General features: G+C 39.3%; 1 protein-coding gene across 1 annotated transcript; it reads left to right on the top strand.

Annotated features, from left to right (window-relative positions):
- Positions 1-255: 255 nt before the first annotated feature.
- Positions 256-8,166, top strand: LOC139686641 (rho guanine nucleotide exchange factor 16-like). Its single transcript, XM_071583684.1, has 7 exons — positions 256-328; positions 414-596; positions 2,064-2,235; positions 4,136-4,337; positions 5,036-5,334; positions 7,622-7,790; positions 8,101-8,166. Exons 1-7 carry the CDS (start codon positions 256-258, stop codon positions 8,164-8,166), a joined length of 1,164 nt encoding a protein of 387 aa, XP_071439785.1.
- The last annotated feature ends 12,657 nt before the right edge of the window (positions 8,167-20,823 follow it).

Genomic DNA, 20,823 nt, shown 5'->3' with positions numbered 1-20,823 from the left:
AGCGTTTCCATCGCATTCCGCTGAGATTTGACGGAAAACTATTCACATTCGCACTGGCAAACCGGAAAGATTGAGCATTTTAAATTAAGTGAGAAATGTCTAAATCGTTTAAAACGTTAGCCTTGTATGCATGACATTGCACTTTTCCCTTATCAGTGTACCTCTGATGAGAACTCGGACTACGACACCGAGAACGCCGACGAAATCAATCCATCAAGAACAGGGTCAGAACACCCGCAATCATGCCTCCGAATCATGAATATTGTGGACAATGACAATATGACACTCTGGAGCCACATACCTGAAATTGCCAACAGTGAATTCTTGCGTGAGTACCGTCGTAGAGCCTTTGATTTTTCATTTGCTTGGATGAGTCAACTGATCATGTTTTGCATTGCCATCTCCATCCACAGGCACGCTGTCATCAAATCAACTGAAACTCCAAGAAACCAAGTTTGAAGTTATAACAACCGAAACGTCCTACATTAAGTATTTGTGCATCCTAATTTCTCACTTTTATGGATCAGATCTGTTGAATAACAAGGAAATACTATGCAAGGAAGACAGGGAAGTTTTATTTTCGAACATTGTCGAAGGTAAGTAAAACTCGAATTACTCCCAGAGTGATTGATGACCATTCGTACACAGGCTACAGGAAAAACATAGAAACTGCCGTCCCCGAAATAAGCCATCTTGCTCATTTCAAATGTCTGGAATGCTATAACAATGGCTATTGTTGTTGCGGATACAACTGGGATGAACTGTAAACAAATCAATAAAAGATTACATTAATAAACAAAGCCATTCCTAAAACCCCTTATCTAGTTTTGTGACTAATTTTTATGATGTTCATGTTTATTTTTACGTGAAAAAGTTCCTTTGACAGAACTTACTTACCTCAATTTTCAAATAGAATTTTCTGTTTTGTTAAAATATCCGGCTGAGCTTGGTTTTCCCGAAGGTCAATCAGTTGAAAAGGCCGTGTCCAATCCCATTTTCTTCGGAAGTTGAATAAAATATGGATAAATCAACAGTATTATGGCCTGACTTGTTCTAAGAGAAATATAATCCAAATGCAAGGTCTGTCCCAAAAGTAGTAGGACTGAGTCGATTTAAAAAACATTTATTGCCAGAATCGATCCATTCACTCAGAGGTCTTCAAAGTTGTTCCCTTATGAGTCCACGCACCGCTGTGCCAGTGGGTGTTTCCCACGCCTCGTACGCATTCTGGAAGATGGCGCCCGAAATGCTGCTAAGCTCCCTCGTCACGGCCTGTTGTAACGCTTCCACCGAGCCGTGGTGACGTCCTTTCAGGACGGATTTGAGGCGGAGGAAAAGGAATGTCTGGTGGGGCAACGCAAGGGGCTGTAGGGTGGCTGAGACATGGTCGAGAAGCTCTTGGTAGATCCTCATGCGAGTTTCCTTTTGTTCGTCCGAGAGCATCCGCGGCACCAACTCAACACACACCTTTCTCATGCCCAAGTAATCGGTCACAAGTCGATGCACATCGCTTTTAAGCATTCCAAGTTCATCAGAAGCCATGCGAACTCTTTATCTGCGATTCCTGTCCAACAAAGCCATCATTATTGCAAGATTTTTCGTCACTTTTTGAGGTCGACCCGAACGTTCGGCCTCTTCAGCATCTTTTCTATCCTCTCGAAAAAGCTTGAGCTTCACAAAAACACCCGATCTCCCCTTAAGCTGCCTTTAGCATGCCATGAGTCTCACACGGTTTTCCCCAATTTCACGCAACATTTTAATGGCGTAGCGCAGTTCCAATAACTGGTTCATGACGGAGCGTAACGTGGTCACGTTATAGAGGTTTTACAAACGAACGATCCGCACTCCGCAAAGGCTGGGAGCCAACTAACACCTGCATCCGGCCTTTCCCGAGTCCCCCCTCCCTCAAACCCAGTCAAAGAAACCTGTCCTGTCCGTCTGCCTGTCTGTCCGTGTATTCGGGAAAAATTAAGTCCTGCTACTTTTGGGAAAGACCTTGCGTGATGGGTTTGCCTTTTCCCATGTTTTAAGATATCATTAACCCAAGTTATTTCTTTCCACAGTAAGGAATTGTTCACAAAGGTTTTTGTCGGATCTCAAGGGTTGCTGGTATGATGACATTTCCCTTCAAGATCTTGATGAAGTTATTTATAAGCATGCAGAGGAGACTTTTGGAGCTTACATCTCATACTGCTACAATCAAGTTCATCAGCTTAACATTCTCAACAAATTAATGTAAGTTAAACTTTGAAGTTGAAATTTGAATGCTCTGAGCGGTGAATTATGAGCTGGAATATTTTCGTATTTCATTTGTGCAGCACAGCCTAAAAATTGAACAAAAACGTATGAAAATGCTGAAATCACAGCATTATCTAATTATCTATCCTTGCAACGTGTTCGAAGAGCGATGAAGGCGATTCGGAGCAAAGACACAATCTGCTTAGGCCGGAGTCCCTGCAATGACACATACTATTCGATTGTCAACTGCGAATCTCATGCTTTCTAAACTATAGCACATAGCCCTGCCGAGTATTCTAGGTACAGATGGATAACAAGGTATTCTAAGAAGTGAGTGATTCTCGTATATTTTATTTTTGAAAGGGAACTACAGAATTTATTAAATCTGGTCATCAACTTATTTCGATGTGAGTAAGAGAAATTTAACCAGACCTCAACTTTGGAAAAAATAATGAAAGGGGCACAACATAATTTACCGCATAAAAAGTTGCATTTCTTAAAATAAATATTCAATTGTGGCATATAATTGCTTGTGCATGCCCCACATAGAAGACAAACAGGACTGGTAAGGTAGGTGGAAGGATGCAGATCACCAGCGTAAAGAGGATCTTTGTACGAGGTATGTTCGGAAATGATCCAGCCATGTAATAATATTTAAAAAAAAAGCCTTCCATGGAACAACTAATCCTCAGTCGTGTCCCCCCTCAAAGCACTACTCCCATTTGGAAACCTCACTCACACTTATCCCAACGTCCCTCTTCCACTCTTCAACAAAACAATTGGCAAAGCCCTTAATTGGAATGGTCACCAGCTACCTCGTCACATTTTTCTTCATCTCGTCAACCGACTGTTGAGGTGACTGGGCTTTCGTTTCAGGGTCATGGCCATAGGCCCATGATTCATATCAAGCAAACAAAAAATATCGAAATAACTGGTTTATTAGTTCAATAGTTTCAGCCTCAACTTTGTGGAAGTTCATTTATTAACTGGTTTATTATTTATGATACATATCTAATTCTTTTTTAACTAGAAAGCTGTCTAGAGACAATTGTTTCATAGATGCTTCAAAATTTTGTGAAAATTCATCACAGCATTTTGATTGAATTCATTAGTAGTGGGCATAACCACCTTATTAGGGTGATGCTTCTTCTTCAGTCCTGGCATCGTCTTGATGCGATCAGCGAAATTCACTTTGCCCTTCTCAAAAATGATATTCTCATTTATAGTGTCTCATTGCTCTTCCTTTTTGTTTATCCATATGAAGAGGAACCTTTCAACACCTTTAAGAATGCGTATCCATTGCGTAGATATTGTTGTTGCTCCCTTTGAAGCTCCTTAATTTTGTCCTTGTTCTTGTTGACAATGCAAATTGTTCATGTCAACCGATTGTGCTTCTGTACGTGCTAGATTGATTAGTCACGCTCACACCTTGTCCTCGCTTTTCAATGATTTCACTTTTCATTTCAGCAGTCATTCTTATGGCTGTCTTCTGATAGATTTTTCTCTGGTGACATTTTTAAAAATATTTACAAAATATTATTGAACTTTGCCAAAAAAATCGCAAATAATATGCCTGAACAAAAGTTTTGAAAAATGTGCAAGGGACACTGAGATGCAAGCGAAATGAGTGCTGTACGCAAACTGAAGCAGCTGTTATGCCATCACTCTGGGAATTCCCTTCTTCTCATTACTTTTTATGCGAAATGCTGCTCATTGAGCAAGTCATTATAGAAAAGATTTTGCTTGTTACCTGAATAAGACGCTGTGCGAAATACTTGTTAAGCAAGGTGTATAATGGGCGAAGGTGTAGTTCCAAAAATACACTAGTCTGTCAAGTGCAATAAAAACAATTTAGAAAATATTATTTAAAAAAGTGTGCTCTTCTTTGCCACTACAGGGAGTCTGATGCGTTCGCCAATGCAATCAATGAACTTGAGAGTTACCCAGTGTGTGGGAGAAAAACCTTGCAATGCTTCTTGATCATGCCCATGCAGAGGGTGACCAGAATAAGACTGCTGGTTGATGCAATACTTGCCAGGCTTTCCCGTGACAACCAGAAGTACCAAGGATGGAAATTGGCTTCTGATGCTCTGAATAGAGTAAGGATACCTCATCACCAATTATGTTTCATAAGCTTAATGAATTCTGACTAATGTTTCGAATAGCTATGTAATAATTAATATTTACTGGGTTAATTCGATAGTACATACCTATCCTATCCTCTAAAAAAGATAAACCAAGGCCTGTCATGTGGGGTTAAAAAAAGTAGTTACTTTATTAGAAAGTTAAATTATATATTTAGAAATTACATCATATTAGACATTAAACCATATTTCAAAAATTCATAATATATATCAGTAAATTGTCATATATATCATTCAGTAAAGTGTTGAGTGTCTCTCTTAGTTCCTTCCTTGTTTCTTCAGTCAGCCTCTTTGCATGAAAGTAAAATGGTTAGAATTCACAGGACATACAAGGTAGTTATGATCACCTAATAAAGTAAGGAATGAATTGAAAAAAAAACAGTTAACACCCCATTATATAAAATGAATATTTTATGTGCTGTGTCACTTGAAAGAGATGCTGTAATGGTTTCTGAATTTCCTCTGAATTACACTCAAGTTTTATCTTACAAATTTGATGCAAAAGATCAACAAGGATGGAAAATGCCAAATTCTTACTGGAGACATTGCTTGAATCTGCTTTCTTTGCAATCTAATGTTGGACTAATGATTCCACATTCGTTTCACATGTAAATCTGTCAGAATGCCAAAATGTGCCAAAATGTATTTCACAGGTGGTGCAACAGTGCAATGAAGCAGCAGAGCATGCTGCCCAGCAACTTAAGATGAGATCTTTGTGCAAAAAATTGGATTTCCGGTATTTCAAACACATGGACACAGACTGCAGTGAACATTCCCTAATACACCATGGGGAGGTTTACTTCATACACAGTTCAAATCACCTCGGAGATCTTTCTTCCTCATACTATCGGAAAATGATTAAGCAGCCCTCAACCTTTGGACGCAAATTAGTCAAGCAGTCACTCCATCTATTCCTATTTACGGAAATGCTACTAATCACAAAAAAGAAAGGGTAAGTGATGGCATATTTTGATGCTTTTGTTGAAAATGCAATGTTGAATACGAAAATGAAAGCAGATCATGCTTGATCCTTTGATTCAATGAAATGTCTGAAAATTTCCAAAATTTTGAAATGAAAACATCAGTTCTTGAAAACCAATTTCAGCCTGATATCGCAATTGTGAACACATACCATAAACCAGCAGTTGAATGATTACGACTGATGCTGAAGACACCTGCAAGTGCAGTCATGCCGGTGTTCAGGATTTAGTGCTTGTGTCATACGTAACTAGCCCTGAAGTTTCCATCTGTATGTCCCTCGTACACACATGCTTAAGTCATGTGACATCATTCAATGAATAATGTTCATATTCACAAGTCGTTGCACTTTTCTGTGATGGTGAAGAATCAATGAAACAATTAAAGGATTTTTTAGTATTTACTCGTAAAGTTTGAAACTTGCTATTGGGTTTTGCTGTTCCAACATAGAACAAGGGTAATTTAAAAAAAAACTCAAGGATAATGAGATCTACCCTGTGATCATGAAATCTTTTTTTTTTCAAGTAAATGTTAAGCATGGACGCATGTACCATGGTACAAAGCACTGTGCACAGATGCCATTTGGGCCTAATGGAAATAAAAAAAACTTAGGAATAAAGTTAATGCAATTAACATATTATATGGGAAAAATTACTTGAAATACACCATAGTGCAGCTCAAGGTGCCATCCTTAGATGCCAAAGGCATGGTAACTAATAGTGCAGCCTAGACTTAAAAAATCATCCTGTAAATAAAATGGGACACATCGTTTAAATTTCAAGAAGTTCCTCCTACCACAATATATGCAATGCAGGTTTTAACATTAAAACATGTGGAAAGTAGAAAAAAATACTAAACCAAAAATTGGATAAAAAGCATGAAAAAAGTGACTTACATGCATTGCTGCAACTCCCAGAAAGAAGATGCAGGTGGATTAGTATAATTTTAAAAATTTTGATTGACCTCGTAATAACATTAAAAAGCAATGTAGTGGCACACAGATGAACCTTTGCTTATATGCTGGAGGCATTTGACTCAGGAGCCCTGAGTTAGTCAAACACTAAACATACAAAAATGCTTTAGAAACACTTGCATAATAATGAGGGGGTAGGGAACAGTAAACTCTATTTTTATTTTGGTGGACCCTTTCAAGTCATTTAATCTTTGCTTTCCCACTTAGCAACCTATGCTTTTCGAACAGATTCGAAACCCTATGGCATGCTTGTCTTCATTCTGGATACTTCATTAATCCAGGCTCATGTTTATGCATTCTTTGAAAAATGAAGTTTTGACAAAAAATGGATCTTCAAATATCTTTGGGAGAAGTGGACAGCAGAGGATCCTAGATGTTAAGAAAAATCTTGAATAAATAAACATAAAAGAAAATGAAGTGACGGAAAGACTTTTAGGGAATAAAGGGTTGAAATTGGAGGGATTACAATGAACATCGAAGAGGAAAAAAGGAGTGAGCCCAAAAAGGTACAAAAATAGAAAAAATCTGAAAGAATTTAGGAGTAAAATAAATGAGGAGGAACTGAAACTGGCACGTGGTCCCTTGAGGGACCTGTCAGAGAGAAGAAGAAGAAAGATTTGATGCATTTCATCAGATAAAATTTACATTTTGCAATTCTATAATGTCATATTGGTTCTGAACATTTTAAGCACTATAACTAACATGAATTAAAGTTTAAGATATTTTTATTTTTACCGCTCAATTTTCCCTTTCTTCTGTATTTATTTTCTTTTACGAATTTCCCTCATTTATCTCTTCCCCAAGTTTTACTGGCACTTGTTCCACTTTTCATTTCTGTCAATTCTACTATTTTCATTCTTTCCACACGTTTTGCTCGATGACCTAAAATCTATTCTCATTCTCTTGCCTTAATGACTTGTTTCTTCCATAAAAAATATACTTGGTATTGGTGGAGGTGTTCTTTGAGAGTGTTCTTGGTTCATGAAATGCATTGCACCTTTAATGCTCAAATTTTTTAAGTATATTGATCCAATAGAAACCACTTTTATGAATAATATGAATCTCTTAAAAATATGGATTGCTATTTAAGACATCCAAGTTGGCCGTCAAATGATCATGAATGGGTTCAACAAATTAAAATTAAGTGTCCTTCTCCATCAAGTATGTGCAAATTTTAATTTAAAATAATGAAAAATGTTTTAGAATTGTTCCGGTGGGGCAGGTTAAATGTTTCATCGATGACAGTCTACTGTTTTAATGAAATGAAACAACCTTTCCTTCATTTCAGTGATGGGCTCTTCATGGTTCTTGCTTACTGTCCAACAAATGAGGTGGAGTTCTGCCCTGGAGATCAGTACAGTTTACAGGAATTACCTTACAAAATTTTCCCGGAAGACTGGAGAAATGTGTTCCACTTATTCCCACAAAAGAGTTGTGAGAATGGCGTGACAGAAATGGTAACTCTCTTGAGTCAGTTTTAGTGAAGACTAACAAAACATTGAAACAAATGTTTTATGTATTTCCATTTGAAATACTTATTTAGCACTAATTATTTATCCTTTTAATGTCAACTGAAATCCACTAAAGATCTAAAAAATGTGCATCGGAAGATTGCTTCACATTCATGAAATCTATTTCATGTTAAGTAAAACTTAAATGGTCAATTAATTCCTGGTCTTAAGTTCACCCATTCATTCATTTAAAAATGATTTTATCATGGAACTTATATCATTGCTCACTAATGTTGATTCTCTCCCTAAACATTAGATCTTCTCTGCACCCAGTGAATATGAGAAGGAACTCTGGTTTGAGGCATTCTCAGGAAATCTTTAAAAGTATAGACTGACAATAAATATCAACGGAGGAGCCATTGTACTTTAGCAAGAGAACATAACCCAGCACAGGAGTTTAATGGACAGGTTGTGGAATTCCCCACAGTGAATATTCAATATGTGAACGATATCCATATGGGACATATCAAGTGTCCCATCTTCACCAGGAAGAACCCATATTGGGCTCCTAAATGTGCACACAACTAGGATATTAGGCCAAAGAAGTCATGGTCCACTGTCAAATCCACACATTAATGGACTGACTATAGCAGTGACTGCCAATAATTGAGACTTCCGACTAGTTAACTCAACAGCTGTTTGTTTTGAGATTTTATTCAAATACCTTCATGTTTGGACCTGCTGCAAAAAGTGATTGCTATTGTTATTCAACACTGCAGCTCCAGCTTTTGAAATAGACTTAGATAAGATGTAGCCAAATCATATGCAGTTGATCAGTGTTTTCATGCATGTGGATCTATGTTTTCATATGAGTCGAACTTGAACTTAAATAAATTGAGAATGAGGATAGCAATACAAAACATTTTAAAGTCTTCAAAATGGCATGTATATACTCTTAAAACATTCTATTAACACTGATGTGAAATCACCAGATCATATATTTTTGATCACTTTGTTTGAAGAGAGATGAAGTGTGACAGATTCCTATTTGGTGCCATAGCTTAGGTTTGAATTTGTGAGAAATAATCCTGCTTGCTACTACAATGTTAGAAATTTAATATTGGCTTGAATCAAGCAATGTTTATTAGCAGCATTTTTCTGCCTCTATTTATCTACCCAAGCATATCACAATAAACTCAATCTGCAATATGTATATTTATAATTATGTGTGTCAAGGAAATATTGCTCATCAAATACCTGCTTCCCTACCAATGTGCTCATGTTTGTGCATTTAATATGTATACATAAAATATTTCAAAAATATGCAGAAACTGATATTACCTCATTATTTCATTGCTTCAGTGCACCCTGGTGCTAACTGTCCCAAAAAATTAACGCAGCACTGGATTCAATGCTCCTTGAAATACCTCATGCTTACTCTTGAATTTCAGTGTTTTTACAGGCAGTTTGGAGGCCTAGTCAACACACTCATGGGCCTTAATATCTCCTCACAAATGAAAAATGAGTACATCCTACTAATATTACATACATGTATGTACTATTACATATATACTACATATTACAAGTATACAGTACTTGTACATAGGAGTGCAAATCACCATGCCACTGTAAGACACTATGCTCTCTCACCCATTCTGCTCCCAGGTCCCTCACCTCAACTGTTCACTCTATCCCAAACGCTATCGGTGGAGTGTAGGACTGGAAACAAAATGGTACTTATCAATCTTGTCTTTAGTTTCTGATTTTAAAATAGTGTATTATTTATAGTTTTACAAGACACTATTACACTCTTCTTATCTTCCTTGTGGTTGGAGACTATCAGTGCTTTTTTGCCCTCATTCAGGATTTTCTCTGGCTCGCATACCTCTTTGAGGTGATTGCTACATCTGCTGGTTTCTTCCCCTTCCAGTTTCTACACCTTAGCCGTTATATCTATGCCCAGGATCATGTTGTCCTGGAGACTCCTAATTAATCCTTTGATTTACTACATGTTTTGTGGGTTAAAATAGGCATTTGCTGGTGTATGTGCATATTAGATATATTTAATACATGTAGCTGCTAATTATATAATGTAATACTTCAATTTTGGTCATATTTTGCATTTCTTTTTGAAGAAAGCAGATTTGGAATGGAGCTTCCTCTTCTCTAGTATGCATTTGCTATAAAAATTGACATTTTACATGAATTTTTTATTATCAACAGCTTATTGCACGTGTTCAAAAATGACCTGAAAACCGGAAAACAAACGTAAAAGCAAAATTCAAATTTACTTGATACCCTGCCCAATCTGCTTCTAATCATCATACAGTGCCATGTCATGTTCCTTGTACGTGGTTTGTCTTTCCAGTTCTTCTGTTTATGACCATTTTTTCTGTTTCTGGACCTGTTTTTCATATCTTGAGTGACAGTCTTCTATTTCAGGACCTGTTGTTTTGGAAGACAGTCTTTACTCTAGTGAGTTAGTGGCTGGAGTTGAAATTTAGCCATTTTCTCACCTTTGTGTCCAGGACATAACTTTTCCAATTTGTGAGCTCTGAGGTCCTGTTGAAGAGGGAGAGGGGACAGAGGGAAGGGGGGTTGGGAAATGAATTCTATGACTATCCTACCCTTCTAAAATATTGCATTTATATTTCCTGGCTGTGTTAATATTTCTGTTCTAATGATGTTGTATATGCATCATGACCAAAAGGACACTGATAAATTACTAAGTATGCTTAGTTTATTTAGTCAGTGATCATGAATTGTCACTAAGTTGATTTGGAGACAATTGAATGTATCTCTGAAGAACATTTGTATAGATTTTACATACTTACTGAAGGTTTAGTTAATGGAAACCCGCAGTTTAATCAATTACCAATGAAAATTTTCAATATCCTCTTCCATATTTCATTTCCAATTTTTTATTGATCACCACAATATGTTTTGGAGCTTCTTATTATTTTACAATTGCATACATGCATCAGAATTAAGCAGATAAATTCAACTTAAAGAATCTGTAATCAATAGACACACATGTAATTTGTAAATGTACACCATTAAACTGTGCTTGAAGATTGATAAATAGGTGAATATGAGGTTGAGATAACATCTTCCAGTTTTACTATTAAATTAAGCTTTGCATCATGATTAGATTGATGGACCCATTTTCTTAAGATTCAATATACCCCTAAATAATGGGTAATATTGTTATTGAAATAAAATGTCCATGATTACTTCACTTTCCATGTTCATAGAGTATGCAAATATGAAATAGTATGTACATATCTCCTTCTTTAGGTTATGCATAAAATGTTTTAGTTTATTATTGTATTCTAGTTTACTTCACCATAGCTTGAAGTTACAGTGACCCCTTAAGACCAATTGAATTTTTATTTTTCTATATTGGGCATTGACAGACATTACTTTGTGGATGAAGGACGTTTCCACAAAATTTAAATAAACTTGGTTAGTATCCACAGGTCAATTCGATAATTAAGTGCCACTAGTTCCATCAGGTTCTGTTGATTGCGACCAAATTCCGAAGCGGCAATACATTATGGTGGAAATGGATGGAGGGAAATGAGGATGGGGGTCAGTGTGGTATGGGTGGAGTGATAGGTGGTGTGGGAGTGGCAAGGGGATGGGGAGAAGACAGTGGCAAATTTGGAGGAGGGGGATGATGGGGAAGAGGACGTCATTCATCGATTTTCTATGCTATGTGTGTTGACCTGCATTTGTTGTAAGCTGTCGAGACGTGTGTTTTTTTCGTACTAGTACAGTCCCTTGCTTGCACTTTTCTAGGGACCCCAGAAAGGAGTGTAAAATGCATTATATACAAATAGCAGGAAAAGGAGAATTTCCACTTTAACATGCTAAAATACTGAAGTCATTGTCTGTTGTATCATCATCACAAATAACTTGAAATGGAAATACTTCATCACAATTAACATGATATCTTGCCTTCTTAAAGCAGTAATATGTATATTGTAGTATCTTGTAAAAATTGCTTCTAATCCCGTGGTATATAGTGTAAAGCATCCAGTAAATTCAGTTTCATTGCCTTTATATTCCTTCCACTCTCATTTAGAGAAATGAATTTCTGTACAATCATTCTTTGACAATGCACCTTAAATGAGTGATTCATACCTAAACCCAATGATTGGAGCTCACTAGTACAGTTAAAAGGAAAACATGGTAATTGTACATTTCACAAGTGTGCATTTGGTGATGGGCTGGACACTGATCAATAAACAGCAAAATTTTGCTGCTCTAAAACCCCATTTCAGCTTCCAGGGCATGAAGCTCATCCTCAAATATTTCTGTGTTTGTTCATGCTTTAGAATTTATGTATCTACTGGGTAAGGTTCTTACATATTTGACCTAGGGTGCACCTACGACTCATTGGTCTACCAACCACTAGTGGCCGAAACTTTTCAATTCCACCTTCATTTGTGATTAATAATAAAGTAAGCCTTTGTTTGCTCAGCACCCCTCCATAACGTTGCTCCCCTCTGAAGCACAGTGCTTTTGCAGGCAGCACATTAAACAACTAACCCTGTCTTGTTAGCATTGAAAACATCCACTGAGCTATAGCCTTCAAGAAGTTTATTCAATTCTGACACCTTCAACAAAGTTACAGATGTCAACACTTCTACTATCACCACACCCTGCTTTGGATACAAGATTATGCATATTTGAAAACCTATCTGACCAACCATTGGATGCTGTGGAATCTTTATACGTGGACAGATTCGTAGTATCTATGAGGAAGGAATCTGGCAGGAAGACTATGTGAGATCAGTTTTTGTTGCTATGCTGGAAAAGGTAAAGGCTACATGCTACATACAAAAGGATAGAGAGTAGGGCAAATGATTACTTAGGGGATGATCAGTTTGGGTTTAGGAAGGGGAGAGGCATGCGCGATGCAATTGTGGTAATGAGATCACTTAGCAAGAGGAAAATAGAATACAATAAGGGCATATTGGCTTGTTTCGTAAATTTCAAAAAGGCATTTGATAGAGTGAATTTGGAAAAACTATTGGTATAATAAAGAAAATAGGAATAGATTGGAGGGAAAGGAGGCTAATCCGCAACCTGTACATGTCTCAGACTGCTCAGGTAAGAGTGTGGAAAGGGGAGTCCGGATGGGCAGTGTTAGGAAGGGGTGTAAGGCAGGGTTGCCCATCATCACCGTTGCTGTTTAAACTGTATGCAGAGGAAATGATCAAAGAGGCATGGGGAGAACTGGAGGTAGGATTGAAAGTGGGCGGGGAATTCGTAAAATCAGTTAGTTTCGCTGATGACAAAGCTTAACAGTGCCAAAGCAATTTATTTTTATTCTCTTTAGGTCATCACAGAGCTTAGGAGAGGATAACAATTTTTCATGATTAGTTTATGGCCCCTCCTTTCAACTCTTCTCATCAATTTTTAAAAGTGGCGTGAGTGGCTGTCATTTGTTTCGTACCATTTATTGTCTTTCCCAAGGTAAACAGTCAGGTCTAGGGTGGATCCCACGGAGTCATACAGTTCAGAGATTTTTATGCTGAACCTCTTCGGAATGTACTGCTTTAAAATAATTCTCCCTTAGAAAAGGACCACAAATTCGTCCATTGCAAGGTAAGTTGATGATCTATAAAATTTCACGTAATTTTCATTTGTTAAATCAAAAAGATCTTCCATAGGCTATCGTAATTTTTATCTTCCTTCCTCGGTTCGTTATCATTACTAGGCAGATGTAAAAATCTAAGAATGTGTATGAATCTATCACGCGTCATGAAATTGCCATAAAAGGTGTGCAAAACTGTTCCATATGCGTCTAGTAATCTCTGAGCGAGTCTCGGATGTCATGTCCCATTTGAATTGCAATGGCCTAAAATGTACTCATATCAGAATGACTTACATCAGGTTAATGGGATGAAACACTCTCTTGTCTGCGGGGAAAGGCGAGCGTAGTAGCTGTTTGTTGAGCACGGGCTTTATCACCCTCCCCTTGGACACATTCCGTACACTCTTCTGTATCATCGTCTATGTTGCCATCCACGGAGAAGTCACGCTCGTCAGTGACGTATACATTGGAATCACTGTCTGCTCAAAGTTCTTCCACAATTCTCTCTCTAAAATTTTTACTCGGGATCCATTGGAGAGGGGAAAGTGCTTTTTCCACTAATTTAAAATTAAGAAAATAATTTAAAAAAAATCCATGTCTGAAAGTTTTTCAAATAAAAATGTTCTGCCAATGAACTTGAACAATGCTTAGCAGGATCACTAAAAGGCCGAAATTAAGTCCACCCACTCGAAAAAAACTGGCTAAACTCTAAACACTATGAAGATCACTCGGGAAGAACTGCTCGCACTGAAAGTAGCGTCTAAACTGGGGAGGCGGAAGAAACTCTTGACCTAGCCGAATCGACTCTTAGAATGAGGGGAACACAGAGTGAGTGATACTTAAACAATACAATGCCGTCGTGATAAGGAATTGCCTCTTAGCATCTTGAAGATGCCAAGCGATGAATAGTAAGCAGTCTAGTTGTCAATGGGCATCCAATCCTCGTAAAAGAAGCATGTTGTATGCTAAACCAAGTGGTTCCTAAAATGCCTATTCGGGCAACGGGGTCTGCCTTTTGGTGGGAACAAGGAGTCTCTTTCGCTTAATAAAGGTGAAAAAGTGAATCTGAGTTCTATATCCTTCTTTAATATGCTGCCCAATGTTTATACTTTTAGTCATCACAATTATCAAATTTGGAAGTCAAACTTCATAAATGTTTAGATATTTTAATAAATTAATCTTCTAAATCTGTCACACCTTGCCTTCTTTGGAAGTTCATAAAAAGTCAAATATACTTTGCATAACTAAAAGTATTTTTAAAAAGGTTTATTTGCACACATCAAAATTCTGTGGGAAGTAAAGGCGATAGCAGAAGAAATTTTCATTCAAAATTGGAGAGTTGAACTTGAATAATTCAAATAATTAACCTAAGCATTAGTATTGAGCGTCAGTTTCTATTGAGTAGTCAATTGAGTAATCAGCATGCATAAAATTTTAATGTTTTTTCCGTGGCAAGTATCACGAAATAGTTTTTAACTGTTAGAAGTTGGCACGCAAGTAATTTTGCCTCTAAAGTGATGGTCATACATTTGTTGGAACTTTGTTGAATAAGGCATTTATAGTTATTATAATATAATATTTACAACACTTTTTTTATTAGGTAATCTACCAGTTAAGGTAGGTTTTGGATGGACATAATTACTGATTAAATAATTTGTGACCCCTAGCAAAACCTGAGATCCTACTCTACATCAGGTCCCTCTTCAGCTCTGAGTACGTTCTTCCTCCCTTCATCCCGTCCAACATCCCCATCCTGTTCCTTCCCTTTCCTAGTTTGCCTAACATTCTCCCCTCAATTACAGTCTTCAACATCCCGCTGCCGGTCACTACCCCCTTCAACCACTTTTCCTGCCTCCATAGGATTTCTCCCAACAAACCCCTCTCTTCGCCCACCATACCAAGTACTTCCTCGTTTGTTTTCTTCTCTGTCCATTTCACCTTATCCATTCTTCGCCAAACCCACATTTCAAAAGCCTTCAGTCTACGTCTATCTTCCTGCTTCAATGACCACGTTTCCGCGCCGTACATAGCTACGCTTCATATCAAAGTTTTTACGAGTCTCTTCTTAACATCCTTACTCAACGTCCCTCTCATCAACTCCCTCCTCCTTGTGAAAGCCTCTTTGCCTAGCGCAATTCTTCTCCTTACGTCCCTACTACTTTGACCGTGTTGGTCCAAAACACTACCGAGATACGTAAACTGTTCTACCTGCTCTAGTTTTTGCCCTCCTATTTTAATGTTAAGCTTGGCCTTTTTCTTTCTAGAAAATCGCATAACCTTTGTTTTATTAATATTGATTATCATCCCATACCTGTCGCACTAAATTTCCAATTCACTCAGCAATGCTTGCAACCCCTTGGCTGACTGGTAAACTAAAGCTTGGTCATTAGCATACCTAACTGATTTTACGAATTCCCCGCCCACTTTCATTCCTACCTCCAGTTCTTCCCAGGCCTATTTAATCATTTCCTCTGCATACAAGTTGAACAGCAATGGTGATAATGGGCAACCCTGCCTTACACCTCTTCCTAACACTGCCCATCCGGACTCCCCGTTCCCCACCTGCACCTGAGCAGTCTGAGACATGTACATGTTGCGGATTAGCCTCCTTTCCCTCCAATCTATTCCTATTTTAAGCAATATACTCATTAGTTTTTCCCAATTCACTCTATCAAACGCTTTTTCGAAATCTACGAAACAGGCAAATACCTCCTGGTTGTGTTCTATATTCTTCTCGATTAATAATCTTATTACTGCAATGGCATCACGCGTACCTCTCCCCTTCCTAAACCCAAACTGATCATCCCCTAAGTAATCATTTGCCCTACTCTCTATCCTTTTGCTTATGATCCTGAGAACAACTTTAGCTGCGTGGGAAATCAGACTAATTGTCCTGTAGTCCTCACATGATGTAGCCGTTACCTTTTTAGCAGTTTTTAGCTGATCTAACAAAGTCTTCCGGCCAGATGTCTTCCTCATAGATACTATGAATCCCCCCATATAGCCTTTTCCTCCCACATTTCCCTAAACATTTCAATAGTTCCGCGGGAATGTTATCCACCCCCACGGCCTTATTTAGTTTCATCTCCCTTAATGCCCTTTCTATCTCATCGTCTAGCTGCCTGGACCTAAGCTATCTTCCTCTACGTCATATTCTTTTTCAATGTCTAACTCTGTTGGTCGAAGTTCTTTACTATACAGTTCTTCTATATACTCCTTCCATCTCTCTTGGATCTTCCCTGTGTCAACTATTACCTTTCCCACCTTATCTCTAACTGCTTGCATAGATCTCCCTTTCTTACTTCCCGATAAAGATTTAACTTTACTGTACAGTGCACCAATTTCACCCTTCCTCTACATACTTTCCATATCCTCGCACTGCGTCTTCTACCATGCTTCCTTTGCTTTATTTGTTGCCCGCCTCAATTTATTGTTTAATTCTTTGTACTTCATTTTGCCTAACTCTGTATTGGCATTCTTCCACTTTCTCCGCTCCTCCATCTTTGTAATCATCTCATCCGTGATCCATGGTTTCCTAGTCCTTTTAGCATTAACGGTTCCAATAGTGTCCTTTGCGGCTTTAGACAACCCTTTCTTGATCCTTTCCCATTTTTCTTCGATAGTGCTTAGCTCTTTACCATCCTCCATGATTTCCTCTACCGCCTTTTGGTACTCATTCCTTTTCAAACCATTCAATGTTTCTACATTCCATTTTCTAACTCGCCGCCGCTGCCTTATCTTTTTGAAACGGACGCCACATTTCATAACAACTAAATTGTGATCAGAGTCCGCATCCGCTCCCGGGAAGCTGTGCGAATTTGTCACACTGTTCCTAAACCTGTGTCTAACCAGGATATAATCTAGCTGATACCTTTCTGAGTCACCTGGCATTTTTCATGTATACCTGCCTCTTTTCCGATGTCTAAACCAAGTGTTGGTGATGACTAACCCCTGTCTTCTACAGAACTCAACTCCTTTCTCCCCGCGGTCATTCCTCGTGCCTAAACCGTAGTCCCCAACCTCATCACCATCTCTCCCTTCGCCTACCGTCCCTTTCCAATCCCCCATCACTATCAAATGTTTCCCTGCAGGAACACACGCGATTATTTCCTCTAACTGATCGTACATCCTATCGACCTCTTCTTCCTTGTGGTTGCTCGGAGGCATGTATACCTGAATAATAACCAAGTTCGTCGGTTCTACTTTTATCTCTACTAGTAATAATCTATCCGTTACCTGCTCCATGTTGACTACGCTTCTTCCTACCTCTTCATGTAATACTATGGCAACCCCTCGTTGGCTCTCGTCCCCGCCGCTGTATATTATTCTATAATTATCACTCCAGTAATCCCCGCTATCCTGCCATCTCACCTCGCATAGGCCTAAAATATCGATATTTCCCCTTTCCATCTCTCGCTTAACATTCTCCAATCTCCCTGTCCTCATCATCGTCCTAACATTCCACGTTTCTATCCCAACCAATTCGGTCTTCTTCCCCTGCGCCTTCTGTCCTGCTGCTGGTTCATTTTGAAACTTCCTGCTGCTGCATTCATTTTGAAAATGATATTGGAAAGGCCTGATTAAATGCATTAATTTATAGACTGGTTCATTTCAGAAAATAGATCAAGATGCCATGTTCATGAAGATTAGATTAAAAAACAATCGAATGTATTCTGTTCGTCCCTGAAGGTGAATTTCCTTTAAGTGCTTACGCGAAGTTTCGCTTGGATCTCAACCCTAAGAATCCCACAATTTGATTCAAGGACCGTCGAGTTGCTGGGGAGCTGGAGTCATTTCAAGTGCATTTTAATTCGCTGCTATATAGTTGTAGTGCCAGGGGCTGATGGTCCAGCCGTCAGCTGTCTCGCTATTTTCTGCAGGTCGTCCAGCCTTGCTAATGTTTCCAGGTATGCCCAGGTGACTTGAATCATTTGGGGGGCAGTGTACGTAGTAATGGATTCCTCTCCCTTACGAAGAAAATAAAATCTGCTCATTTTCACCGTGTCTGCGGACATTATGTCCCACCGACACCACGTATGATTGGAAGAAATCTCCCGTAGAGGCGGCCGTTCGTTTCCTCGGAATGATTTTAGACTAAACGGGCGAGAGGATATACGGACACCACGGGAGAAGTGCCGTAGAACCCAAAATATTTTGAGAGTTATAAGCCAGACCGCACGGAGAGCAGATCGAACTACCAAGATTTCACATTGCCGTGCTTTTGTGAGCTCCAAATAAGATTATATGTAGCATTGTATGCTCATCGGGGAGAGAGTCGTATTTGAGATCTTTGGCCGGAGTCCACAATGCCGGGCCATCGGCATCGGGCCTTCGTTTGGCCATCGGTGCCCTGAGGACCAACCCAGGTATTAAGCATTTCATTCGTCGCAAAAGTTTCTGACGAGCAACTAAGTGATCTGTGCAATAAATGCGCGAACTGGTGCAATCTGGGGGCCATGACGCGGACTATAGCCCCGCCCACTAGCGGCGCTAGTTGCCTGAGACCTAATGAGCCGTCTGTGCTTGGCGGATCGTCGAGCTGTGCGCACGGTGCCAGTAATGTTATTTATTATTGTCCTTGTTTTTACTGTTTGTCGAAAATGGAAATTGAATAAATCACGGAGCAACGAATCAACATCAAGTTTTTTGGTGGAGTTGGTAAAAGTTACCGATAAATTACTGAAATGTTGACAGCTGTTTACGGTGATAATGCTCTGAAGAAAACATCCGTTTTCATGTGGATTAAGCGTTTTAAAGATGGCCGACAAAGACACCACTGATGATGCAAGGCCGGGACGATCTTTAACCACATGAGTTGACAACATTGATCGTGTGCGGTCCATTGTCCTTACCGATCGTCGAAAAACTGTCCAAATGGTAGCTGATGAACTGAATTTAAGAAAATCAACAGTGCACACTATTTCAACCGAACATAATGAATGTATCCTTCGCCATGACAATGCACCTGCACATTCAGCATTGATTGTTCGCCAGATTCTGGCAAAAAATTCAATCGCCAGCTTAGATCATCTTCCTTATTCTTATAGATCTCGCCCCCTGCGACTTTTTCCTATTCCCAAAATGTGATGAGGGGACATCACTGGGAAGATGTGGACACAATGAAGCAAGAAACGACGAGAAAACTAAAAAGCCTAATTGTCGAGGACTTCCAAGGGTGCTTTAAACAAGATGGAAAAGAAGATGGAATAAGTGCATAGCCTACGAATGGAGAGTACTTTGAAGGGCAACAAATCGACTTAGACTAAATGTTGCAAAATATAGTTTCTATGGCCTCAGTTCGCGTATTCATAGGACGCGCATGCTTGTACAGTTTTCTCCATGGCCGACCATCCATCCTTTGATATTATTTTCAATCCTCAGCTTTAACAGTTGTTTTTCAGGTTTACCAGGCCCCTCCTTGTTCGTTTTAATGATATTTTCCTCGAAGACGATTTTACCCTGCCCGAAGTATATCCTGTTTGCTACCCCAAATGTCCGCATTGAGTAAACCCACCCTCTGATTTATAGACCGCAATGACACATCCGCATTCAACATCGAACAACAGTGATGCGTGGTAGCAGCAAATGTTCTGATCCTTCCTCGGATCCCACTCAGACTCCATCATCCCTGTGTTTACGAACGGATCGAAGTCAGAATCAGCCTGTGCTTGCGTTCGGCCCACCACGGAGTCCAGAGGGCAAAGATAAATAGCCTGCGCAGTGTTTACACAATTGTGGCACTGTTTGTGATCAAACTAGCGTAGTGGGAAAGAACACGCATCACTGCCTCTTCTTCCTCTGACCCTTCGAGCGCATTTAAATCCATTTCCGGCCTCTCCCCAATCCACCCTATTATCCAGGAGTCACATTCCAGCATCGTATCACTTAATGAGAGGGTTACCAAAGTATCCTTGTTAAGGCCTCCACGGTGTGCTGATACTGAACATCTTCCGGGATTTACTCCGCGTCGGTCCGTATTTTTCGGATAACAGTTTTGCCGGGGTTGCAGTCACCGGCTTCAGGTCAGAGAGTAAATCCCGGAGGACTTAGATCTTCAAAGTGTACTTTTTATGGATCTCTGGACCCGTAGAAATTCCCGGAAATGAAAGACCGACGCAAGCCGTCGTAGGAAGCCCTGAACAGGCACGAGAATGATTCTGCATAGGCACTCGTTGACGATCTGAAGGCGACATCGCGCAACTTGGTCTTTAAGCAATGGCGTCTTGAGTGACTGAATGCCACGAACTATAAGCTCCAGAGGATAAAGTCAGTGACATCAGCGTGGCCATCATGCGTTGGGAAGAGGGACAGGGTATTGCGCCCTGACACACGGTCGTACCTCTTCGTGGAAGAGAAACAGCTTCGCTGCGAAGAGGGTGACGTGCCCCTGGCTGTGAATCATGCAATTCGTTTTAAGCTATTTATTTAATTATG

Source organism: Hetaerina americana, unplaced genomic scaffold (assembly GCF_022747635.1).
Source record: "Hetaerina americana unplaced genomic scaffold, ioHetAmer1.1.p SCAF_144, whole genome shotgun sequence".
NCBI lineage: Eukaryota > Metazoa > Arthropoda > Insecta > Odonata > Calopterygidae > Hetaerina > Hetaerina americana.
The sequence above is the reverse complement of the archived record's forward strand: the minus strand, read 5'-3'. Positions and strand labels throughout refer to the sequence as shown.